General features: G+C 33.9%; 1 protein-coding gene across 1 annotated transcript in view; it reads left to right on the top strand.

Annotated features, from left to right (window-relative positions):
- Window positions 1–27,939, top strand: part of LRP1B (LDL receptor related protein 1B) — a 1,820,879-nt gene that overhangs the window by 1,648,210 nt on the left and 144,730 nt on the right. The window contains exons 67-71 of the mRNA XM_029226108.1: window positions 5,307–5,423; window positions 12,051–12,157; window positions 17,440–17,569; window positions 19,239–19,345; window positions 19,684–19,816. Of these exons, the coding sequence (XP_029081941.1) occupies window positions 5,307–5,423; window positions 12,051–12,157; window positions 17,440–17,569; window positions 19,239–19,345; window positions 19,684–19,816 (594 nt within the window). The remainder of the gene's footprint in view (window positions 1–5,306; window positions 5,424–12,050; window positions 12,158–17,439; window positions 17,570–19,238; window positions 19,346–19,683; window positions 19,817–27,939) is intronic.

Here is a 27,939-nt window from a genome sequence, read left to right on the forward strand (position 1 = left end):
GTTCTGACCATTGAAATGTAAGCAGAAGTATTGTGTGGAACTTCCAGGAAGAATACGTTAAGGGAGTTTTCTTAAAGTAAAAAGACTTCTTCTTTTGCCTTTCTGCCGTTACTCCTTCAGGCCTGCAAGGTGATGACTCAAGCACTAGTAGTCATCTTGGGCCATGAAATGACTAAGAAAAATGGTAGCCATTAGTTAGGATGGATGGTGGAGCAGAATGATAGAAATCTGTGTTCCTTAGGACATCTAGCCACCATACAATCTCTGCACTGCCCTCCTCCATACCTCTTTAATGCTAAGGAAGAATAATCATCTTTCAGGTTTAAGCTATAAAATATTTTTGTAAATATCAATAACATGACTCTTGTGGACCAATTGTGGTCTAGGGGATGAGGCCACCTTGGGTCATATGGTCCTCCCCTGTGACAGAGGAGGCAATAGCCCATGAATAACAGTTTCACCAGGGGTGGATATAGTAGTTTCAAAAGGACAAAAAAAGTCAATAATAATGTTTTACATCTATTATGTTCATTTCAGCCAAAAAGTATGTGCCAATAAATCCTACCTACCATAGAACATAAGGAATAGAATATATTTCCTTGTATCCTTACTGTTCCGGAATTCATGACCAGTCAATGAGGTTTAGAATATTTGTGAGCAGCATATATAGGTATTCATTTCCATATGATGCTAACAGAGACCTGGAGGGGGATTTAGAGTGAGAGATAAAAACTATAAGGTTGATTTAAAGAAAGAACATAATGACATCTACAGAGAGAAGTTATGCTTTGATAGTTAACAGATGGTTATCCTGCCCCCAAGATGAGACAAGCTTTTCTACAAAAGAAGGTGCTCCAGTTCTAACTCCACTTCTAACACCATACTTCTGACTCTACAGCATTATCATCTGGAACACAGGAAACAAGGAGATACCATGATGGAGGCTCAACTTCTTATAGTTTTTTTTTTTTCCTCAGTGTTTCTGTGACTATATTACTCACTTTTTTTGTAACAAAAGTCATTGCATGTTACCAAACTGTCTGTAATCATCATGTTTCCTGAACTGGAAGATAGATAGTGATGATTATAAAAGAACATTAGCAAGAGCAACAGAAACTCCATATTTCCAATATTTCACTTTTGAATGTGAAGAAAAATTTGCCAATTCATTTTCTCAATGATGTCTTTTAAAGAATAAAAAAATTCAATTTTGGTTAAGTTCGATTTACCAATTTTTCTCTTATTATTATTTTGTGTGTTCTATCTAAGAAATCTGTGCCTACTCCAAGATTATGAAAATATCTTCCTATATTCTAGAAGCTATATATTACGTTTATGATCATCTCAGATTAATTTTTGTGTATGGGTATGATAGGTTGAAATTTACCTTTTTCATATAGATAGCCACTTGTTTCAGTAGTAGTTGCTTAAAAAGACTTTCCTTTCCCTATTAAACTGATTTGGAGCCTTTATTGAAATCAGTTGACTATATGTGTAGTCTTATATTTCTGGTTTCATTTTGCTTAATACTCTACTCTCATGATTACTATAACTTTACAGTAACTGGAAATAAGGTACTGTAAATACTCTAACTTTGTTCTTTTTTCAGTATTAGTTGATTGTTCTAGATCCTTTGCATTTAAATATAATTTTAGAATAATCTATTTCTTAAAAGTAATTAGATTAGGATAACCTATTCCCTCAAAAATAACTTGCTGGAATTTTTATAGGGGTTTCATTGATTCTATATATTCATTTAGAGAAAATTATAGCAATTTGAGTTTTCTAATCCATGAGCATGATATATCACTGCATTTTTTTGGACATTATTCACTTTCTCTCAGCAATTTTTATAGTTTTCAGTATGAAGGTCTTACACAAATTTCACTAGTTTTATTTCTAGGTATTTGTTGTTTTATTGATACTATTGTAAAAGTTTTTCTTTAAGTTTAATGTTTTGTTATTGCTAATATACAGAAGTATAATTAAATATATACATTGACATTGTATCCTATGGCCTTCTCAAATTCAGTTATTAATTCCAGCAGTTTATGGATTCCTTTGGATTCCTTTTAGTATAAAGAGAAACTGAAATCTCTTTCACCCATCTCTCAGTCCACTTCCCTAGTTCTTGCTCTGCAAGACATCACAACACCAGATTCTTTTATTTCTTTTCAGAAATAGGCAAAGCATATACAAAGAAGCACCAATAGTACTGCAGTATGCATTACATATAGTTTTGTGTTTTGGTGGTCCCTCACTCCACCTTTCTGAGAGGATCAAATTTGTCTTGAGTATCTACAGTTCATATGAAAATGTATTAAACAAAGAAAACACGTTTTCAAACTTGTTTGAAACTCTATTTTTCTCCAAATTTATAATATCAAAAAATGAAATAAAGCATAGTTCCAATGCTGCTTAACAATATGAATTAATAGAAAGCGCTACGTATTGTGAGTATTTTAATTATGCAAAAGTATTACAATTTGGGATTATATATGTTCTGTTCTACAATCAGTTTTGGGGGCGCCGGTGATTTTCAATATTGGCTGCTCATTGGAACCACTCAACTTGCTTTAATAAAAATACTGATGTGTGGGTTCCACCCCAGAGAGTCTGATTTTATTGATGTGGGATATGGACTAAGCAAAGGGATTTTTTAAAGTTCCCTAGGTGATTTTAATGTGAAGCCAATTTGAGAACTGCTGTTTTACACCTTACTAAAAAAAAGTATATATAATGTGTGTGTGTGTGTGTGTGTGTGTGTATATATATATATATATATGTAATGTGTATATATATATATAATGTGTATATATATATAATGTGTGTGTGTGTATATATATATATATATATATATATATATATATATATATATTCTCCTCAAGGGAGATTTTAAATGCAGAAAAAGTCTATATAGTTTATATAGTTTGTATTTGTAATTTTTATAAGCAGTGTCATGGATCAAAAAGTTAAATAACTTGGAAACATAAAATTCGAGTAACCTTACCTAAGGCAATTAACCTTTCCACGTACTGTTTCTGCACGCCCCAAATTGAAACCTTAGCAATGAACTGTAACTTGCTCTTGTTAAGAAATCAGTGCAGGTCTCTTTGAAACACAAAATATGAAAAAAAAATTTAAACATAGAAAACAAAAGTACAAGGATTTAGGGGGGAAAAACTTAAAAACACGTTGTGTTGATATTTAGTACTGATTGTTAACCTTTTGTAGTCATGGAGAATTGCTTGGGGCCAATGTTGTAATACTAAGTCAAATGGTCTATTTGACTGATCCAGACTGCCCTTTCTTATATTCTTCTATTCTAAAAATTTTAAGCAATATTCTAAAATAATGCAAGCAACACATGGCAAGGAATAAATAAAACTAATGTTACCTAGAGTAGTAATTTCAGAGGAGTTTGTTTTAATTGACAAAATGAAATAACCATCTAAATATTTCAGTATCAAATCCCATATTTTCAAGGCTTATTATTTAAGTTCCAATCATCCTAACATATTGCTTGATTGAGATGTACATAATACTACATTAGAACTTCTGTAGATTTTAAACCAATTTTTAAATCTAAAGTGAGGTATAACACAGGCAAAAAGGATATATTACAAAACACAGCACTCAACACAGTGACACAAATTAGGTTCTGAGTAATCATTAGCAGATAGGCAGGTAGGCAGGCAGGATGGAAGAGAGGCAGGGAAATATTCTCTCTCTCTTTCTCTCTCTATCTATCTATTAATATCTATCTATCTATATGCATATATATATATTAGGCTATATATAATATACACTTATTAGTAGAACAATGCGTTTGAAGTCTATCCTGAGAATTTCTACAAAATGCAAAATGTTTCTTGAGAAGGATCTGTATATAAATTCCTCCTTTGCCATTTAAGACCTTTGTAAAATTTGAGAAATCAGTTAAACCCTTTCTTATTTTTCTCATTTATTTAAATGCATATAATAGTACTTCTTAGGGATGTTTTGAAGATTGAGTGTGATCATGTTTATGAAAATGCTTATGCAAGAGGTAGGCTGGATCTTCAATGTATGATCATTACTTAATTTCCATAATTAAACCTAAATCACTTTTGTTTTCATAATCTTATTTAAATCTGAATTTTATAAGGTGCATTCTGAAGTAAAGAGTAGCAAGCACCACCAAACAGCTTATCTTCTCCTTTAGTTAATTTATTTTACTAATCTGAATCGTTGAACACTTCACTGTCCACCTCTAACATGGCTGAGAATAAGGAGTTGATCTAAGTAGGTGAAAGAAAAATGTATCCTAAATTGTGCAATGACATTGTTACTCTTATTATTTTATGTATTTGAATTTATACCGTCTTGATGCTTTTGACCCTTGGTACTCAGTGTGTGCCATAGACCGAGGATGATGTTGTCACTTAGAGAACTTGTTAGAATTCCAGATCTACTCAATCACAATCTCCATTTTAGCAAAATTACCAACTAATTAATATGTAGACACATTAAAGTTTAAGAAGTGCTGCCGTAGATTATAAACAGTTGGATATTACTCTTATGAAAATTTTAAAATATATGACCTAAACTTGCATAAATTCTTATTGCATGAATTTTGATTCTGGATCCTATGGACACAGGTTTGTTGTAAAGAACACTAAATCAGGAGTCAAAGCACACTTTTTTGATATTGGCTGTGCCATTTAAAAGTAGTGAAAATGCATCAAGTTCTTAAACTTCTAAGAGTATCTGTTTTGTCATTTGTAAAGTGAAGGGCTAGTTAATACATCTCCTGATACTCAGTGGGATTATTTAGAGGTTTAAGTGAAATGGCACTTTAAGAATTTTCAAGGTCTGTACACATTAGGCGCTATTACAATCTATGAGTTTAGATCAGCTGACCACAGGTAGATTTTGTGTAAGAACTTATAAGGGAGGAAGACAAGATGACAACCAGAGTTTAATAATTTCTTTATAGCTGCTGCTTTATATCAGAAATAGAAGGTGGCTTAGGAAATGAGTGTCCTAAAGAGAAAGGTAGTTTTGGATAATTTTGATCTTTATTTTTACTGATCGATTTGTGTTGACTTTGAGTGGTGGTCCAATCAGTTACTTTGTAATTAGCTCACAATGAAATTTTATTCAGAAGTTGCCTTCAGTTTTTCCTAGGGATGCTCTCAGTTAGTAACTGACTTGAGATCTGAGGAAATATCATGTCCCCTGGATTTGACATGGCAGTGAGGACGTCGTGAGGGATGTCTCTATGGAAATGTCAACAATGCAAATTCTGGTTCTTTCCATTACAGATAAAAAGACTTGTGGTCCTCATGAATTCCAGTGTAAAAACAACAACTGTATTCCAGATCACTGGTGGTGTGATAGCCAAAATGACTGCAGTGATAATTCAGATGAAGAAAACTGTAGTAAGTAACTCTTGCTTGAGAACGTTGCAAGCTTGACAGCATATTCAATAAGCAGGATAGCAATTTTTAGTTCGGTTAAGGTATGAATTTGAACCTGTCTGTCCTGCAGCTCACATTTTTATACATATATTCACATTTGAACAAGAATATTCAGACTAAATTGACCTAAATCTCAAACGGTAGAATTATTGAAATGCTCATCCTGGGAGTTATTTTCTTACATTTATCAGAATTAGTATGAAAGTATCATGAGGTTTAATGCAACACATTAGTATGCAATGAAGGTAGCCCTTGATGCAAATTCATACGAAGAGCTGAATGATATGGAGACAGTACAAAACATATCATTCTTTAATGGATGGAATTCATTTTATTTGTCTCAAATCCTTTTACACTACAAATTCACCCAAGAGCATCTTTCAGTGAAATATCATTTATTCTCTCTGGAGTGGTGAACACCATATGTATTCAGGATGCTTTTCTCTCAAAATAGAATAAAGCTATTATCATCATCTGCCTCCTGCATTTTTATGTAATAAATTTAAAAGACAATAATTAACCAACAATTTTATTTTCTAAGAAGCATGACAGTATGTAAAATTGTGATAGTATCTCTATCTTCTAGCATTAATTTCTGAATGTATTTCTTATTGGCACTTTCTTATGCTGCTGTTTAAATAAAGAGGCAATATAATCATGTTCAAAATAAGATAATAATCAAATTCCATTGATTAAATATTTACATTCTGCTACTTCCAAAAAGGATTTTATGATAACAATAATGTCCACTCTTATGCATTGGATTTAGAGCATTCATTTCCCAAGATACAGGAGACAAAATAGGAATTGTTATATTAAAGCATGGGGATATGTTATTTAAAAGCATACGATTAGTAGAGTCACAGCTTTAATACACCACTTGGATGTTCAGTTTGCAAAATGTCAACTAATGTTTTGAATAACTTTCAGAACTTAATCTGAATAGTGTTTGAGTATCAGGTACATTAATTATGAAATCTCTGGATCATTATGATTATGAAATACTTTGAATATAGAAAGTATTACTATTATTACTCCCTCTTCACATAGATATCTCCCAACTGATTGTACTCTTTAGAAAGGTAAAGAGTATTGCAGAGAGTCATTAGAGTGTTCTAGATTCCTTTAATCAGTAATTAAAAAAACAATTTTTATATAGCATGTTTTCAGATTCTGTCCAGTGATTAAAAAAAAAATCTAATGGGGTTGATGGTGGTAAGAATAGAGGAGAAATATAAAAAAGAAACAATTATTATATACTTTTAATTTATTTTATTTGTATTTCAGAGCTTAAATACACCGATAACTACTTAGCTTAGTTTTGGATACATTTAGTGTTAGTTATCAATAATATACCTGAGAGGAAATGCCTGTGACTGAAGGATATTGAAAACAAGAGAGAGTAGGTGGGAAGGCAACACAGGAGACTCACATCTTGGAAGACTCTTTATTCAAGTGGTAATTTAAATTGTGTGAGAAGTTAGGTTACTGCTTTAATGAGAAATAAAGAAGAATGAAGGGTTGAGAAAGCTCACTTCTGAGTCTCCTGGGGTTTCTTAAGTGGCTGAATATCATTTTGCTGACATCTCCTAAAAGTCATCTTCTGATGCAAGAAAGCAAGGAGAAGGAACATTGCCTCTCACTTGTCACCGTGGAAACTTAGTGATAAATCATTGTAGCCACAGAGCCCTTAAGAAAAAGCAAGGGAATTGACTGCAGTATCAAGCATTGCAGTATAAAATACCCAGTTATGTGTGTATCTCTTTTAGTTCCTACTCACTCTGAGCTTGTGGCTAAGACAAGTAATATTGATGAATTTGCAGAGGAGATGACAGTGAACAGGAATGAAGCATGTTATAGTTGTGACATGGAAGAATAGAAGGCCTACACAGGATAAGTATCAGAGTGGGTAACATGTTAAACATGTAAGAATATGTAAGAGAAAGGATCATGGGCTCTACATCATTGAGTGGTGTTTGAAGACACCATCTTGACTAGGCCAGAAAAATGGGAAGATTTAAGCATTGAAAATGCCAGTTCCACATAGACAGAAGCTGAGTCTCTGAAGAATGAGAAGAAAAAATACAGTATATCTATAGGGAACACCAAGAGACTAGTCCTGTAGAAGTCAGCCTTAGAAAAAATACTGTTGCTGTATTAAAATGCTTTCAAGATATTTCCAATATCTTATTATCAATTGAAATTATTATAATAATATGTATATAATTACAACAGAACTATTATAATTATATACACATAATTATAATATATATTGTAATTATGACTATATTATATACATCACACAATTTTATATATATAATTATAATATATATAGATGACAAAAATATACCCAAAAGGACAGTGGTATAATGTTATTATGTTTTCTAAATGTTATTAGTCAACGATATGCATTTTAGTGCACATTTTGTCATTTATTGTTAGCTCTTATTAAGTAGTGAAACATACCAGAGATAGTAAATTGGCCTTATACTATAGCAACATGCTTTTTTTTTTTTTTTACAGGCCTGCATACTATCACACAACATTCGCTTGCATTCCATTGCCTCACTTATTTCTTTATCACATTTATCTGAGTTCCTACTTAAATATCTGGAGATGGTCTAAGGAGTAGGGCTATGTACCATGGTCTAACACAGTGCCTGACACATATTTATAATATTAGCAATGTATTTTAAAATTTTCTTTTGGACTTCTTTGTTTGTGAATCATATATAATGAATTAATGTTTTAAATTGTATTGGAAACATTCCGGCCATAGATATGGGAAGAGCTGGAATAGCAGTGGAGCAATTAACAGCCAGCTATGTTTTAGTTTAATATGCTTTCTACTGTTTTATATCTACATAAGATAATTAGTCCATTGTCATTTCATCATCTGATGATGATCATTTCCCTTGTTAAGTGGTAAGCAGGGACACTTTGCTTCAGCAGTGATTTCTGCTCTTAAAAATAAGAAAATTTCATTGTTATTGGAGTAATTTTGTAATCTGGGTCAAAGGTTTGGAAATATTTGAGGAATCTTGACATCTCTACTATTTTCATCAGCAACAAATATATATATAGCGTGTATGCCTTCTAAGTAATTGATGTGCAAAATAAAATTATTTCATATCTTTGCATTATTAAGAAGTAACTAGCATTCCAATAGACTTTAAAGTATCAAATAATTTGATCAACTAGATCAAGGTTTATGTAGAAAGACAAGCTGCATCTGCCTTATTTGAATTTCTAGTACTTTCACACTGAATTTATATGAAAAGATTTTTTGTATAGCATGTCAGTTATACTAATTGTATTCTAAAAATTCTCCTCAGATGCTCACACCCACATTGATATAACTTTTGAACTTATCACCAAGGGTTTATGATAGTATCCTCAGTGGAGAAATTGGAGTCTGGAAGCTTTTCTGCTATGCCACTAACTCTGTGGCTTTGAAAGTTGCTTTTATTTTCTGAATATAGCTTCTTAGGTTTTGTGCAAGACGGCTCTCATAGTTCGTTTCAATTCTGAGGCAGTATGTTTGTGCCTTCACTAGTATCAAAGGAAGTGACCAATTTATACTATGCCTTTATTTTTTATCCTTATTATAGAATCAGCCTTCTGAAACATGCCCTGTAAAGGCTTCTTGGCTGTGAATCTAGCATGTTTAAATGAGATTTATGGAAAACCTGGTTAATCGTTCATGTATGGGATTCCCTATCTATTTTAGATCTGAGGAATAGGTAATATCAGACCAAGTTAGTGTGGGAAAAACATTTTAGAAATACTAGGGAAAATGTCACATTTAAATTTTCTTTCCAGATGGGTTAGATTTCAGGTATAGTCATTTTTTTGTTCTTTTTCACAAGAAAAGTGCCAACTATCACACCAAGTTCTAAAAATTGGTCTTTTACTTTATCCTGAAAAGATCAAAGGCAAGATAAACAATTAGAGAGTACAATCACTTAGGATCTTCTCTCATAACAAAATTACATTTTCCTCAAGAGAGAATTTCTTTTGAGATAACTAGTAGCAAAAAATTCTAAGGCATATAGATGAGAGTTAGAAGCAGATTAGCTTCCCCATTCCTTGATGTCATTTGTGTATGTATAAATAATTCAGGATTATTATTCAGAAGTAGATTTGCTGGCATTTTTTAAAAACATGGTAGAAGCATACAGAATTTCCGTTTGTATTGAAAAATGCTTTTCCAAGCAAGTCTTTCAGTTCCTTTGCACACATATTGGAACGGAATAATTAACAATTGTAAGACAAGTCTCTATAGATCAGATGTTCTGTGGAACTATTGGGCAAATGCCTTGAACTACTGGCTATACAACTTTTTTATAACCCTGCATCAGCAACATCCAGCCCTCCCCATAGCAGTGTGTAAAACCCTGTGAAATTATTGCTGCTCAGCACATGATAAACACACTTGCTTTTAATTAGAATAAAGATAAATTAGAATATTAAAGGAAGAATTATCCTGTTTGGATACCCTCATGTCCATGAAATAAAATGATTCTACTGCTGTTTTAAAACATCTAAATATACTATGTTTTAGATGTACTCTCTCTTTATTATTTAATGAAAATATTTTAATGTTATTTACGATCGTTTGATGAATTGAGCATTGATTAATTAATTAATTTATTTTACTATAATTTCTTTTCCCTGAGAATAAAACTGCATGTGTCTGCAAATAGACGGAGGGTGAAACAGCTTCAGTATGGATGGATAAAAAGAGAAAAAGGGTTTTCTTTTATTATTATTGTGAAGTGAAATAGACATTGCTGGACATGTGCCTTGGACAATTAACTTGACTTTTCAGGGCTCTAATGTCAATTCCTGAAATAGGTGAGCACTTATTACTTCTTCAGTGGTATAGGAGGCAATGATATGGCCTAGCAGTAAAAATATAGGCCCTGGTATCCGGTTGTCTAGGTTCAAGTTCAATACTAGCTCTTTTGCCTGCTGGGTGATTTGGAGTAAATTTCTTATCCTCTCTGTGCCTCAATTTACTCATCTAAAAAAGGATCCAACGATAGCACCTACCTTACAGAGTTGTAAATATTAACTTACAAGCTAATTCAAGTACTTGGCATTAACTTCACCTAGTGCCTAACAACAAACAAGAAATCAGTAGCTGATAATTTTTATTATTGTTATAATTAGTAATATTAGTATTAATAAAGTTGTTTTTAAAATTAAAATGTAGTATGTGTAAATATAGTGCAAAGTCAAAAAGAGAAACTGTTCTTGTCACGCTGTCTAAACAAAGGAGTATTGAAAAATGAGGGGGGGTCCCCCCTTATCATGCTACTGATAAGCATCTTATCTTATTCATAGTCTGAAGTTCACGTTTTAAAGTCCCAGAGCAGAGCAAAAAGCTCTGATACATATTCCACTTTTCACAGCTCTTCCAGTGTTCTCAGAAGGGGTCTTTATATAGAAATGTAGGAGTCTTCATGATAACAAACATTCAAGATGTTTTCGCTAGAAACCTAGTGATTGTGTAGAGCAATATTCAAATACAGGCTGAATTATGCACAATCTTTATGTAGAAAATTATGCTTCATATGAATATTCCTTAAATTTAATTTCAGTTACCTATTTCTCTTTCATCCGAACAAGAATATTATTGTGTGTGAGACAGCTGTAAATACAGTTAATGACTGGGGGAAAACAAGAAGGGGTTCTCTCATCATACCAGATATCGGTTCTCTTTGGAGAAACAAAACCAAACAGCAGATGATGCCCAGCAGTCAAATTGATTACTTGCAGGAACAAATTTCTGCAATCCTACTTCATTGTCCAGATGAAACATATTCCACGTAGGAATGAAGCCAAATAGCAAGTCACAATATTTGGCTTATGTCCTATGTGGAATATGGTGAAGCATAATTAAATTAAATTGGGAAATTATCTAAAATGGCAGGTAAATTATGTAGGGCATAAGCAAACAATTGCATAAATAAAGAAGCAATTTTCATAAAAGAGTCTCCTCCTGCCTCTTCAATCCTTACCCACCCAGTCCTGTCCAATAATACCCCCATGTATAATTTAGTTCTAGGAACTCTGGATTTTCTGGGGACAAAATTGAAGAATTAGAAAGTCATTAGAATACATAATAAAAAGTCAAGAACCAAATTCTAGAATCTTCAGTAAATAAACAGCCCTGGGTACCCACAGGGAGTAACAAAATGTCTTACTTGCTTTAAGTAAATACATAAAATGACTTAGAATTTCAACTGGAAAAGATTGTTGTTTTGTTTTAATGTGTAGATTTTTATGCCTTTTAATTTACTTTCCTGCTGCATTTTTATTAAACAGTAGGCTATTTGTCTTTTGTCTTTTTTTCAATTTGTTTCTATAATGCCACTTTCTATTCATGACTTTAAAAATAAATTTGAAAAATCATTATATTATGTACCATAGATCCTTCATGAAACATTTTTTCTAAACAATTTATTGGTTCTGCTTGGCTAACCTTTATTTTCTTAATGCTACCTCATGTTGTATGTCATATAAATTTTAGAATGAAGTTGCATATAAGAGAATAACCCTGTGCTATTTTTCTGTCCCCAGAGCCACAGACCTGTACAGTGAAAGATTTTCTCTGTGCCAGTGGGGACTGTGTTTCTTCAAGGTTTTGGTGTGATGGAGATTTTGATTGTGCAGATGGCTCTGATGAGGTAGGCATCTTTGCAAAATCAAACAAAAAATAAAGCGGTTCCTTAAACTCTCATTCGTAATTATTATTCATTTCAAGGAGTGTGACAAGGACAGCTCTGAATGCATTTTGCTCCTGACACACTGAGATAAGTATTATATCTAAGCACCGTGCTACACACATCCAGCACAGGGAAAAGCTCTCGTGCTACAGTTAATTTTATAGTCTCTTTTACCTCAAGTGGTGAATGGCTGGGTTGGGAATAAGATGTTTGGAAACCCTATTCCCTATAGCTGATGCCCTTGCCATCTGTGAATTTGTTCATAAATTTGCTGCAGTATTTATAGTTAGGACTAATATTTTTATGCATTTTAAACAGTTTCTTCTCCCCAGTCTCTTTCTTCAGTACATATAGTCTTATAGACTTAGATATGGGTCATCAATTTTTATGAAACTGCAGGTTTAGCTTAGCTTAGATGATGAATCACAATCCATTTATAATAAGCTCTACATACACACAGTTAAGTGAAAAAGTTTAGAATTTCTCTTGATAATTCTGTAATCTTAGATTGTGCTAACATTTATAAAACTTCACGCAATTCATTACTTATGCATCTGTGTATTTGTGTTACAGATATTAATCACTCCGTGATGCTTTAAAAATAATACATGACACACAGTAATAATCACTGTGATTACTATGAGAAAATAGTGATTTTCTCTGTTAATGATTTCTCGTGTTACTATCAGGAACATAGCACTTGTGTAATCAAGTCCAGTCAGAGATGAAGGAAAAATGAGGTCTCTGGAGCTCAGTGGCCACCATGGCTCCTCCTGGTACACAGTGACTCCCTAGACCTCCCTAGATGATACTGACTCGAATATGTACCTACCCTCACGAAGGGCCTCCCACTGACTGTAGGCTTGGCAAGAAGGAATCCTCCTGCTGCTCTAGAGGTTTCTGTGTTTCAGGTTCAACGTCCTTAAGTATCCACTGATTACCCGCCTCTTTGGGAGACACTGCAGGTCTCTATTAATGATAGAGCCCACACTAACCAGATCTTTCCCAGCCTTTAGGTATTCTTATCAAGTTTGGACAATTCTTCTCCATTCTCTATCTTGGAAAAGTTCCCCAAATCACGTAAAAGAGTCTAGATTTTGGAAACCAATGCACTTAATTTCTCACCTGAAGTCCAGAAAACTTAAACCTTTAGGCTGCAAAGGTCACTTAGGAGAAGATGAAAAATACTATTTCTATTCATGGGGCTATTCACAAAACAAGTCAAAATGAAATTTTTAAAAATGCACAGGGAAGTTCAAGTCTTACATTGCTCAGCTACATATTTCCTTAGTATCTATTTACTCAAAAATTGTATCAAATGTTTCCCAGTGAGGAAAATATATTTCACATAAATTCATCCATATCATTAAAATGTTTTGTTTTTGTTTTCTTTACACAAATGTGTTCCATGGGGCTTTCCTGGTGGCGCAGTGGTTGGGAGTCCACCTGCCTATGCAGGGGACACGGGTTCGTGCCCTGGTCCGGGAGGATCCCACGTGCCGCGGAGCGCCTGGGCCCGTGGGCCATGGCTGCTGGGCCTGCGCATCCAGAGCCTGTGCTCTGCAACGGGAGAGGCCACAGCAGTGAGGGGCCCGCGTACCGCAAAAAAAAAAAAAAAAAAAGCAAACATGTTCCATCAGCACCGTGTAATTGTGAAACATCAAGAGGTGGGGATATATTGCTTAAGGCTTGTGATTTCGTCTTGCATGTTGTTCACTAGATGTCCAACATACGTAGACAAAATCAAACACTTCTTTTTCAAAATCTTATTCACGTGAAAGTAGACATCTTTATCCATGCCGTTTCTCTCATGCCATAAGTTCATGGACATAGTTCTCTGATGGCTGAATATATCTCCATTATCTGGACATTTTTATAATAATGTCCCTAGGGAATTAAATTAACTCTCTGAAAGGTGGTCTTTCTCTACATTTACAGACATTTAGTATAGTCTATACGTAAGGAAGTGGCTAACACTATGGGCAGCTGATTTCTATTTCCTTTCTAAAATCTAGCTTGATAGGTTTCATTGACAAGAAAAGCAAACAAACAAATAAAAAGGTGAGCTGAACAAATGGCTAGAAAGCATAATTACATACAGGATATTCTCATATTAGGAACAAAAGAAAATTGTGAGGATTAATTTTGTATGAATGTTAACTGAATTCGTTTGTTAATTTCCAGCCAAAACAAAAAAAAAGAAACCAAAAACTTGGATCAATGTAATTGTGTATCAAGTTAGTGGCAAACACAGAGAAGAACTATTTAAAGTGCCTTTAAAATATAATATATGGCCTCTGCATCCAGTATAATATGCTGTAAGGACAAAAAGAAATGTAAAAGAATCTTAAACTGTATTCATAGATGTGTTGTTAAATAATAACATTGGTTTTGCTAATTTGAATTTCATATGTCAATATCTTAAGAGTAGGATAGTTCAAATGCTAAATTTTTAAAATATTATTAACACTCAAAATTTTTAAGTAAAATAAAGGAGATACAAATCTAGAAACAATGAAAGTAAATAAAAGTCCTGTAATTAAATTCAAAAGTATCAGTTTGAGATCTTGATTTATTTTTCTCTTTTTAAAAATATATTCTTAGCTCTGCCACTGAAAAATCCTAAAACCAATGACATCACAGCCTTAAAGACTATCTCTAACATTCACATCATGACCTCTAAATACATTTTCCAATTAACAGAATCAAAACCCCTTTAAGAAATGTTTAATTCTAGGTCTGAGAAAGGCAATTGACAAAATGAGCCACTAACATCTTGTCAAGCCAGAAAACAAGGCTATTGGGATAGTGTCCAGAGTACATAGGAGCAAAATTGCAGGGCTTTCCACTGACAAAAAGGACAATTTGAGCATCAGAAAGAAAAAACAAATGACTGTAATATATTGAAATACAATAAATGTACAAAAATACATGAGTTCATAATAATACTTAAACAAATAAAAGCTCAGTTACTTTGGAGGTTGCTAAGGTATCAACATTCTTAGGATTCACTCAGCCAAAATCAGAATGTGGGACATTCTATAGAGCAAATGACCTGGTTCCTTCAAGTAGTAAATGGCATTTAAAAAAAGTAGGGGAATGGAAAATAGTTACACATTAAAAGAAACTCAAATCAAACTCAGTGTATAGACATCTTTTACATCCTTCTTTTACCAAACCGTATTTTTATATAGCTAAGAAAATAAGAAACTTTTTAATGTGGATTGGGAATAACTTTAAGAAATTTTTGTTAATTCCATGATACTGTTAATTTTCTGAAGCTATTGTTGTTATGTTAAAGTTCAGAATATAAATAAATTGGGGGAGAGGGTTATGAAACATGAATAGCCAAGTGTGGATAATTGTTAAATATGCATGATGAGCACGTGGGTCTTATTATTCTATTCTATTTTTCTGTATGTTTTTAAATGTCTAAGATAATTAAATACCCCACAAATATAAACACAGACACACTGCATCCACTATACTGTAATCTATTATAAATCAAAATCTTCTGATGATAGAAAAAGTGTCTAGAAGTATTACCTTCTGTGTTATTGTCAATACAAGTAGACCAGTGTTACTGGTTACTGAACTCTTTTACTTGAATTAGCCTTATTACTGAGATAAACATTAATTAATTCTATAAATATATACTGAGCAGTTATAATCAACACATATATTAGACACTTGATTCATAGACAGACATGATCCCTATCCTAGTGGATCTGAATTACATAAAATGTTAATTTATATTCCTGATTTTCTACATTTGCTACTTCATTCATTCAACCATTTATTCAGCAGTTTTTATTGAATGCTTACTTATTGAATGTGTCCCAGGCATAGTACTGGGCGTGGAAGAGGAAGGTGACGAACAAAATATATGAAATTACTTTCTCATGACCAGTGCATGGGCTATTTCTCCAACGTCATGCACCATTACATAACTTACCCCTCAGATACAGCACATTTCTAATTCTCCTTACACATGAAAAATCTTTTCTTAGTTCCATTTCTGTTTAAACTTCTTCTGTGAAGCCTTTTGTGAAACCTTTAAGAATTCATATGTTTAAAGCATATTCATTTATCTTGACAGTATATTTTATTGCAATTGTTGGTTTAGGTGCTGGTCTTCTATTAGAATTTATCTAATGCAGGGAATAATCTTAGTTTTCTTTGCATTATTATTTAAGAAACTCTAGTAAATGGTAAATTTTCAATACTTGGGAGAAGAAGGGAAGAAGAAAAGAAGGAAAGAAGAAAATCAGTTATATAGCAGACAGTCTAAACTGCCATCAGCAAAGAGAAAACTATAGGAATTTAGAAAATAAACTCTTCTTTCTTACATGGGATGAAACTGGGAAGAAACAGGGAGTAATAGTTTGATATACTTCATTCACTGGGAGTTTCACAAGCTGTGAGAGTGCTGCACCTTTTGTGAAAGGAGCAGACATAGATTTTGGCAACAGTAGAAATTGCTAAACGGCAGAAAAACATCATCCCAGCAAGATATTTCACTGCAGCCTCCCATTTCAACCAGAGCGGTCAGACTCAAGGAAAGTAAATTTCTAGTGGATCCCTTTCATTGATCTCACATAAAGAACTGAAAGGCCCCCAAAGGTATCACTACTATCTTATTTGACTTCCAAATAAAATCTGTATGCGAGCTAGCAGAAAATACCAATTGTGACAGTTCATTTCACAGTTCTACAGGAACAAATGTCAGGAGAGTGGAAAAAGAATATGACCAGCAGCCAAACTGTAAAAGAACAGGTAAAGAGGGAACAAAAATGGGAATAAGAGGAAAGAAAGAACATTAGGGGAAGTTTTGCCAAGGCAAGACAGAATTTCCTTAGGATTCTTAGTTGTTTCACATTCATCCTTCCACCCCACTCCCAAGGAACCAGCTATACTTGCTTAGAAATATTTTTTAGCCCTTTTATTTCCCTACAATCTTCATCGTCACTTACACTTATTAAAATTTCATTACCCTATAACTGTCTATTGGAGAATGAGCCACTCAGAGCAATTAATTAGTTGATAAAGCCATGGGATTTATGTTCTTTTTACATTTCTGTTTTATTATGACTAAGAGACGAATGGAAGTGGAAAAGGATTATAATGTTATATAGTCACAAGTTTAAATGTGACCATCTGAGTTTCTTGTATGTGTCTTTTTTGGATTTGAAGACATTTATCTAAAAAATTAATTTTAATTATGTCTGTGTTGTTTTTGGCAGAGAAATTGTGAAACAAGTTGTTCCAAAGATCAGTTCCAGTGTTCCAATGGTCAGTGTATATCAGCAAAATGGAAATGCGATGGCCATGAAGACTGTAAATATGGAGAAGATGAGAAAAACTGTGAGCCAGGTAAAATTCTTGAGGCCATATTTCATTTAACTAGTATTTTAACTTGGTTAGAATTTAACTTTAAGCAATGATATGCATAAAACAGTGGCAAATAATGCACATATTTACTGTTTTTAAGAAATAATCTGAAATATCTGTAGATAAATTAATTGGTGTGCCCTTCATATGTTTTCAAAGTGTTTTGGCGGGTAAGATTGTTATTATTTCAAGATCCAAGCGTTACTCCCCAAAATTTGGTTTTCTGGTCTCTATATTTTTCTACACCATTTGGAGTTGTTTTTCCAAGACAGCAACATGAAATATGTTGAAACTGTAAGTATGATAAAAGTCAGGTTTCAGTTCTGGAAATTAAGGTTATAAAACAGAATGTAGTAGTTTCAATGTGATACCAACTGAGAAAAAGGATGTCTATTATTTCTATTTGTATCATGGTCCAAAATAAAAATAAAATTAAGAAGCAAAACCAGAGTATAGGAAGAAAAACCCAATTTATACATTTCTATTCCTTAAACATGACTTTAAATATACTCATTAAATTAACTTTTATACTTAGGAATTTTAATAACAATATTCTACAGGAAAAAAATACGAGGGAAAAAAATCAGTTTGTAATCTATGTCTATGGTTATAAGCACTTTCATGGTTACTTTGAGAGACTAGGTCAGAATTGCAGATACCTGGCACACACATTACCATTGTCCCAGTACCGTGCCCATGGTCCATGTTGCTAATTGATCACATCTTTTTTCTTACTGAATCCAGACATATTCCCAGACTCCTTATTAATACAGATCCCTAGGCAAACACTGCCAATTAAAAGAAATTAAATCCCAAGGGAAAAGCTTTTTAGCATTCCTGGACTAAGTAATTTAGACCACAAAGTCATTATGTAAGTACATTTGGCTACCTAGTAGTCTAATATAAGGCCAAGAACCCCAGAGGTTTGAATGCAAACTTAGCAAACTCAAGCACATAGACAAAGAAAGGCCTCATCATTATTATGTCAATTAATTAAATTGGGTATTGGTAGTAACTTATTTATCCACTTTAAAAAAGATTTTTCCATATCATAAAGAAATACTTCAAATTCTACAGACTCTGATAATCATACATATATTCATATTTAAAACCCCAAACAAACAAACAAAAAAACTTCTTAAAACTTATGTAAATATGACATTTGTATCAAAACAGCCAAATAGATATCATGGGGTCTATGAGACCATGCCAAGATTTCCACTTTTAGCTTTATACAATGCACATTATGAATTAACATTCCCAAAGGTCACTAAATCCTATTACAGTTTTAAAAATAATTTGAGGCTTTTGTCTTTTAAATAAATTAATTGAAAATTGTAAAAAAATACATTTAAATCTTCACAAATCAGAAAGATGGAGCTTATAGAGGGTTTTTTTCTTTCCCTTTCTTTCTTTAGTCTAGTGAGTTGAATACTTATTGAACAGGCTATTACATCATGAGGTATATTTAATACAATGCAATAATATTGTAAAGCACATCTTAAGTCAATATTTAATATCAGATGTTGAATATAGCTCAAATAATCTAAACTGTTTTCATTACTATGTATAATTTTATATGCTTATATATGCTTTTATCTATCAACCATTCATTCTGTTCACTAAATCTAAATTTCAACTTTATATTCAGCTTCTCCTACTTGCTCATCAAGTGAATATATATGTGCCAGTGGAGGATGTATTTCAGCATCTTTGAAATGTAACGGAGAATATGATTGTGCCGATGGTTCAGATGAGGTAAAATCTATTTTTTGGTTAAAATCTCTGAATTACATGAATTAGGTTTGAGAAAGCAAATATAGTAAAAAACAAAGAGACAGAATCTTGATTCTTAGCACTGTCTAAAATGTCAAGACAAGAACATTGAATACAGCAATTTCAGCAAATACCTGAATCTTCATGCTGTCCATAGACTAAACCCTATTGTCATTTGCAGAGGTGATATTCATTAAATAAAAATAAAAGAAAGCCCACAGTATAATCAATCTCCAGTATTGTCAGCTGCATGTTTATCTTGCTTGTGACGATAGCATTATCATTAATGAAAACTGCAGTGGCCGTTTATATTTGAACAGATGGACTGTGTGACTGACTGTAAGGAAGATCAGTTTCGATGCAGAAATAAAGCCCACTGTATTCCAATTAGATGGCTTTGTGATGGAATTCATGACTGTGTGGATGGCAGTGACGAAGACAACTGTGACAGAGGTAAGGTACTTTGTATGTGTGCGTGTGTGTGTGTGTGTGCGCGCGCGCCTGCAAGTAAGAGAATGGCAAGAATGACAGTTAAGATGCTATGCAGAATATTTACATAGTGTGCTAGAGGCAGAGGATAAGATCATTAAATGATTCTCCTTTTCTAGTTTCATTACATAATAGCCTACTCTAAATAAGCAAAATCTGGCTCATTTTCAGACAAGATTATAAATTCGTCTTCATATAACAAAGACAACCAAAATGCAAGTGTTTTTTGGGTGCCTATCATGAGCATGTCTTTGGACTAGATGTTGGGTCAGGGATGGGGATATGAGAAGAATCCAGGGAACATAGCCACTATAGCCATTCCTACCAAAGTATTTTCTGGGCACGTTTCTCTTCCACATTGCTTGCCTGGTTTCTGAATGACTAGAAACAGCATATGGTATACTATACCACACCTACTGATATGCTAGATCATATATAGGTTATAGGTTGTGCCTCAAATTTCTTTCTTGCCATATAGTTGAGAAAATGACCTACATTATTTGTCAGTCTGAAGGAAACTTTCTGTTTTATAGCATCATTTTTTTCCAGCTATGTGAAAATCCTGACATAACTTTTTAGTTTAAGTCACCACATTAAAAATAGCAATTATGGCTACTTTAGAGTTAATGAGTGGAAAGCAAAGAAATTATAGGGTAAATCTTAAAATGATCAGAAATTGCAGCATTCTTATTATTTTCATAAGATATATTATGAAATATATATCTTATCAATATATATTATAATATATATATATTTAGATATATTGTTTAAATACAAAAGTTATTTTTACCTACTTATAAAAGTCTCTCAGTCAACTTTACATTTTAGAATATTTGGAACATCATCAACAGAGATGATATTAGATATTGACATATGTTTCAAGACATTTTAACATTCAGGGTTTACACAGTTTAAATGGGCCTAAAGTATTTACTTCTGTCAATATCTAGTTGCTCAAGGAAAAATACCTTCTACTTTCTTTAATATTAGATCAAAACTTTATGATGTCCTATATTTCTATTCCAAACCTGATAAAGTATTGTTATATCAGCAGGAGAAATCCTATTTCTCATTTGGAATCTGCAGTACCTTATAAAAAACTGTAAAAGATTAAACTTCCGTAATAGCCGTTTCTACTTTCGCTTAAGTTCTCACACTCTCTTTCTCTAATTGGTTACTCTAAAGAAAGCAAACTTTGTGGACATTCTGGTACCAACAACTCATATACAATCTTACAGTCAAAGACTTTGGGACCACAATTAAGCTACTCATCATTTACCATTTTCTAATTAATAAGCTCTATCCCCTCAGCTTAAGTCACTGTCACCAGTCTTGTTCTTTTCCTCGTGGCTTCCTATCTGGGCTATTAGTGACCCAACTGGTCACCAGTACATCCTATTCACTGCTACCTTGTTCATCTTATTTAAATGTAACTCTGGTTTTGTCAATCTTTACTTAAAACTCTTCCTGGTTAGATACAAATATCACAACCTGGCAGTCAGGGTTATAAGAGAATGATCCCATTTCACCTTTCCAGTCTTATAACTCTACTAATCCTCTTTATGTACCCTAAATTCTAGCCAAACTGGAAGATAATATTCAAGCAATATCCTCCATGCTTTTCAACATCTTTGTTGATTATTCTACTATTTTGCCATCTCAATACCTTTGCCAGTAAAAATTATATCTATTCTTTTAAGTCCATCTCAGTTACTACTGTGTCTTCAACCAAATTGCAGTCTTTTTTTAGTTTCCCTAGGAACCATTTGATTGCATTCCTGTTGTCATGTTCTTCCTTCTAATATAATCACTTCTGTATTATTTGACTAAGCTTCCCTGTTGGAATATGAGTTTCTTGATGTGAAAAATTAGGTATGCAAGCAAAATGTGGAAGTACATTTCAGGCAGTGGGATCATTATGTTCAAAGTCACAGAGGTGAGGGAAACGATCTATTTAGGAGCCACAAGTAATTGAGGAGTCATGCTGTAGAACTTGGCTTTAATATTATGCATGTTGAGGAGTTTTCCAATGCTTTTGAGGAGTTTTCTAATATTAAAAAAGGAAGGGGTGATGGAATTTGAACTATGTAACAGCACAGAGAATTTACTGAGATGAGAATCAAGCAGTCCAGTTTCTTGTCTTATCTCCATGGACATTTCTGTGTTCATGTTTTCATACTATCAAGTTCAGCCACAGTGAAATGTCTCCAACATCTGTAGAAACACCTGGAAAGTGAGTATGTGCCTGGGAGGGTGGGTGGTGGTGGGCAATCCTTTTAGGATTTAGCTACTTTTTTAATATTGGATTTCATAAAAAAATGTGTTTGAACAAAGGATTCCAGTTAAAAAAAATCAAACATTAAAGTAAAAAACTGAACATTATAGTATTTGAAATCTGAGATAACTTTCAGATTTAAAATGACTATTAAATGTTTAAGCTTACTGAATAAAAAGAGAGTTGAGAGCTTTTAATTCCACCATTTAGAAATATGTCAAAGCTCCCCTACCCTCCCTATTTCTGCTTCTAACATTTCTTGGGTTCCTTTGCTGCTAGGTAATTAAATTCCAATGGAATACCTTGTTGGTTAAAGTGTTTGATCCTGTATGGATGTACCATAAGGCATGACCAAGTTCAGATTTCTAGTATTTGATTTGCTTCCAGGAAGTTGTTTAGGTATTGGGAAAAAGCAATTCAAGGCACTGAGGAGATAAAATGCCAGAATAAACATTTCTTCTATTAAATGTTACTTCCATTCATCTCAAATCTGGACACGTGAGCTAACAGGGGCTAAGTGCTGGGGGCTGGAAGATAAGAGAGCTGTAGGATAAACATGGAACATTTTCAATGTGAATCAATTTTACTGGTTTACTTTAAAAGGACTGAAATCCCAAATACTATGGAATTAAAAGCAGCATTCACTTTTTTTTAAAATAAATTTATTTATTTATTTTTTGTTGCATTGGGTCTTCGTTGCTGCATGAGGGCTTTCTCTAGTTGCGGCGAGCGGGGGCTACTCTTCGTTGCAGTGTGCGGGCTTCTCATTGTGGTGGCTTCTCTTATTGCGGAACACAGGCGCTAGGCGCAAGGGCTTCACGAGTCGTGGCGCACGGGCTCAGTAATTGTGGCACACGGGCTTAGTTGCTCCATGGAATGTGGCATCTTCCCGGACCAGGGCTCGAACCCATGTCCCCTGCATTGGCAGGCAGATTCTTAACCACTGCGCTATGAGGGAAGCCCAGCAGTCACATTTTTAAAGGTAAACCATGTTGCCTTAAGGAAACTTGGTGTTTGTTTTGGCCTGAGCTTTCAAACTTTATAGCAATTTTGTTGGAAAAGATAGTTATTCTTTTTAGTAATTATCAGCTCAAATGTGTATATTATTATAGAAATTATAAAATATTATATATTTAAGCTTATCTCAACCCAAATAAAGATGAGAACTCTAGATGATTATTTTCTGTGATGTTTCACTTGTCCAAATTTCTATGAAACTGCCAAGAGCTAAGTTATATTTAGACATAGGTTGTTGTTAATATATACTTATCTATTTTTCTAATAACCTCCCATTGAGCTGATTAAGAACATGACTAGGAAACTGGGATTTTAATCCAGCTAATCTCTTTAAATTATACCTGTTTTTAATTGTTTATGTGTGCTTCATGCCATTTCAAAATAAGCTTGTTAAGTTAAGATGTCTTGGAAACCCCCCACCCCCCCAATGCATTTTTTGCAATGCAAATTCTTCCTAGTACAATAGGAAACCTTTCGTAGGTTATCATAAAACCTTTGCCTTTCTGCTACAATTATGATTTCATTTATATTTCCCTTCTTCTTAATAAAAATAGTGGCATGTCCAACACTTTTTTTTTTGTTTTATTTATTTATTTATTTTTGGCCACACTGTGTGGCATGCAGGATCTTGGTTCCTCCATCAGGGATTGAACCTGTGTCCCCTGCAGTGGAAGCCTGGAGTCTTAACCACTGGGCTGCCAGGCAAGTCCCATGTCCCACACTCTTATGGGGAAAATGATAATGTTATGTAATGCAATACCTTTGGAAACTCATTTTTTTTCCTTTTAACAAGACTGATGTGCTACAAATAGAGTTTTTTTTAAATAATCAGAGGATGTCAAGAGTTCACAAATTCTGTTTGAATTTAGTCCATTTTAGAATGGAACATGCGATGAGATTTAGTCATTAGAATATTCTGAAAGAATACAACTCTATTTCATATTCTATGGATTTTGATATTGAATTAAGCCAAAGCTCACCTCAAACCAATATTCATATCTTTAACACTAAAGGCTGTTCATGTTATATCTTTTTGTTTTCAGAGTTCCTAAATGGTAATATATTTTCTTGCATTGATTTTGATAATTGAGATTATTTTAAAAATCAGGGCATTTTTAGAGTTGAACATTGCAGATGTTTGAAAGAAAAGGGCATCCCAATGCCAGATATTGTACTGTCAGAAGTCTCACATGGTGACATTCACCTTGCTGCACTCAACCAAGGACCTGCCTTTTTCTGTGTCTTAGTTTGTTAGTGCTCAGAGGTGTCAATTTAAGCTGCACCAGTTCTGTTAAGCATTTTTGCAGGAAAACTTAGACCCGTTCTGAATGGTATCACTATAAATTCCTGGCCTCAGCATCAACTACCACTCAAGATTCTAAGCAATCTACCTATATGTTTTTAATCATCTCTCTCTACAGTTAACCATATCTGGTTTTTAAAAAGTTGATTTATTTTCTCACATTCCACCTCACAGCAATAGTAAAAATCATGAGCTTTTTTCAACATCTAGACACAAAATTAACTAAGCTACATATAGCTGTGCCTAGCATTTCCTCCTTCCTTTCTCTTGAAATGGAAGACTTGTCTTCCAGCCTAAGGATAATCCTTTTATTTTGCTTTAGATCTCAAATCCTTCACACTTTCTTGATTCTCAAGGAACTCTATCTGAATTACCTTTTCTGTCTTCTGTATCCTCAACATTACCTTGTCTACTGAATTCCTTAACTTCCTCTTTTCTTCCTCCCCTTTAAGGGTAAACTTCTAGACTACAAATTCTTCATCTATAATAACGAACTACAAACATTTCACTAAACCCACCACCACTTTCACTAAAGCTACTCTCTTAGCATCATTTAAATGTGCTATTAACTTCTTGTTAGAAAAGTTTTCAGGTATTTCTCCAACCACTCTGGCTACTTCTTCTCAGTCTCTTTGCTAGATTCCTCTTTATCTATTCAAACGTTAAACGCTGATTTTCTCTGTGTTCTCTTCTAAATTTCAAATAATAACTGTATTCTGATCATTCCCGACTCTACATTTACACCTCAGAAACCTATCCCATATTTCAGACACATTTATCCACTAGCCTGCTAAGTATCACCACATGATTGTCTTACCAGTAACCTAAATGAATTGTGTCATTATTTCCACTAAACCTGATCCTTCTAATGTGATCTTTTATTTATTGAATGACACCAACATTCACTGAATGACCCAAACAGACCAAAAATTGAGTAGTACTGTGCTTGACTACTCACTCTCCTTTACCACCCTCATCTAGTTAGCCATCAGATCCTGAGGATTCTGCCTCTTGAAGAGCTCTCAAATGTAGCTACTCTAAATCAGGTTTCCATCAGTTGTTTTCTGGACTGCTGCAAGCCCTCTTCAAATTGGTCTGTTTCCTCGCATCTTGGCTTTACTACTCCCTATCTTCATTTCTAAGTTTTCCTCACTGTAGCTAGTGTTGTCATTCTAAAACCCAAATCTGATTCTGTGATTTCCTAAGTTAAATCTTTGCTACTGGAAGTGAATTACTAGAGATTAGTGTGCAAGTCAAAACTCAAAACAAGAAGAGCTTATTGACTCTCACAAGCCTAGACTCATTATTCTCTCCAAAGTACATACATAAAATGAACAATGCTTCTTTCTTGGAATTTTCTAGGCTTGCAAGGATGAGCACTATCATTCCCCAGCTCCCTGTTTTAATAAACATATCCATTTTTAATATGTTAATACCTTCAATCATCAAATCTCACCAATATAGAAATGATACTAATATATGAAATTTAAATTAATATAATTAAATTAATATAATTCTCTGAGAGCAATCTTATTAATCTTAATTTTAAATTCCCATCAAGTTTCTTTGTGTGGTTTCCCCCCATGTACGCCTTACAAATATGAACTTATAAATCGTAACCATACCTCTTTTGTAGCATATGAAGATGTTGAGCCCCATAGAAATTAATACACTTTTCCAAAGCAAGACAAAGCAAGTTCCTATCTCCCTAACCATTGCTGTTTCTGCTATATATTGCTACATATCTAGACATACAACTAAAGTTTATTCATACTTTGGGTCCTTTGCCTGTGGTGGATGTATTTAATTTTAAGTTAGAACGTCCCTGCATTCTTTTTTTTTTTAACATTTTTATTGGAGTATAATTGCTTTACAATGTTGTCTTAGTTTCTGCTGTATAACAAAGTGAATCAGCTATATGTATACATATATCCCCATATCCCTTCCCTCTTGTGTGTCCCTCCCACCCTTCCTATCCCAGCCCCCTAGGTGGTCACAGCACCGAGCTGATCTCCCTATGCTATGGGGCTGCTTCCCACTAGTTGTCTGTTTTACATTTGGTAGTGTATATATGTCCATGCCACTCTCTCACTTCGTCCCAGCTTACCCTTCCCCCTCCCCGTGTCCTCAAGTTCATTCTCTACGTCTGTGTCTTTATTCTTGTCCTGCGCTTAGGTTCTTCAGAAACTTTTTGGTTTTTTTTTTTTTGGTTCCATATATATGTGTTAGAATATGGTATTTATTTTTCTCTTTCTGACTTACTTTGCTCTGTATGACAAACTCTAGGTCTATCCACCTCACTACAAATAACTCAATTTCATTTCTTTTTATGGCTGAGTAATATTCCATTGCATATATGTGCCACATCTTCTTTATCCATTCATCTGTCGATGGACACTTAGGTTGTTTCCATGTCCTGGCTATTGTAAATAGTGCTGCAGTAAACATTGTGGTACATGACTCTTTTTGAATTATGGTTTCCTCAGGGTATATGCCCAGTAGTGGGATTGCTGGATCGTATGGTAGTTCTATTTTTAGTTTTTTAAGGAACCTCCGTACTATTCTCCATAGTGGCTGTATTAATTTACATTCCCACCAGCAGTGCAAGAGGGTTCCCTTTTCTCCTCACCCTCTCCAGCATTTATTGTTTGTAGATTTTTTGATGATGGTCATTCTGACCGGGGTGAGGTGATACCTCATTATAATTTTGATTTTCATTTTTCTAAGGATTAGTGATGTTGAGCATCCTTTCATGTGTTTGTTGGCAATCTGTATATCTTCCCTGTATTCTTTTTTTTTTAACATCTTTATTGGAGTATAATTGCTTTACAATGGTTTGTTAGTTTCTGCTTTATAACAAAGTGAATCAGTTATACATATACATATGTTCCCATATCCCTTCTCTCTTGCGTCTCCCTCCCTCCCACCCTCCCTATCCCACCCCTCTAGGTAGTCACAAACCACCGAGCTGATCTCCCTGTGCTATGCAGCTGCTTCCCACTAGCTATCTATTTTACGTTTGGTAGTGTATATATGTCCATGACACTCTCTCACTTTGTCACAGCTTACCCTTCCCCCTCCCCATATCCTCAAGTCCATTCTCTTGTAGGTCTGTGTCTTTATTCCTGTCTTACCCCTAGGTTCTTCATGACCTTTTTTTTCTTTTTTTTTTCCCTTAGATTCCATATATATGTGTTAGCATACGGTATTTGTCTTTCCCTTTCTGACTTATTTCACTCTCTATGACTGATGCTAGGTCCATCCACCTCACTAAAAATAACTCAGTTTCGTTTCTTTTTATGGCTGAATAATATTCCATTGTATATCTATGCCACATCTTCTTTATCCATTCATCCAATGATGGACACTTAGGTTGTTTCCATCTCCTGGCTATTGTAAATAGAGCTGCAATGAACATTTCGGTACATGACTCTTTTTGAATTATGGTGTTCTCAGGGTATATGCCCAGTAGTGGGATTGCTGGGTCATAGG

The sequence above is a fragment of the Monodon monoceros genome, unplaced genomic scaffold (genome assembly GCF_005190385.1).
Source record: "Monodon monoceros isolate NGI ecotype Baffin Bay Population unplaced genomic scaffold, NGI_Narwhal_1 Super_Scaffold_16, whole genome shotgun sequence".
Taxonomy (NCBI): Eukaryota; Metazoa; Chordata; class Mammalia; order Artiodactyla; family Monodontidae; genus Monodon; species Monodon monoceros.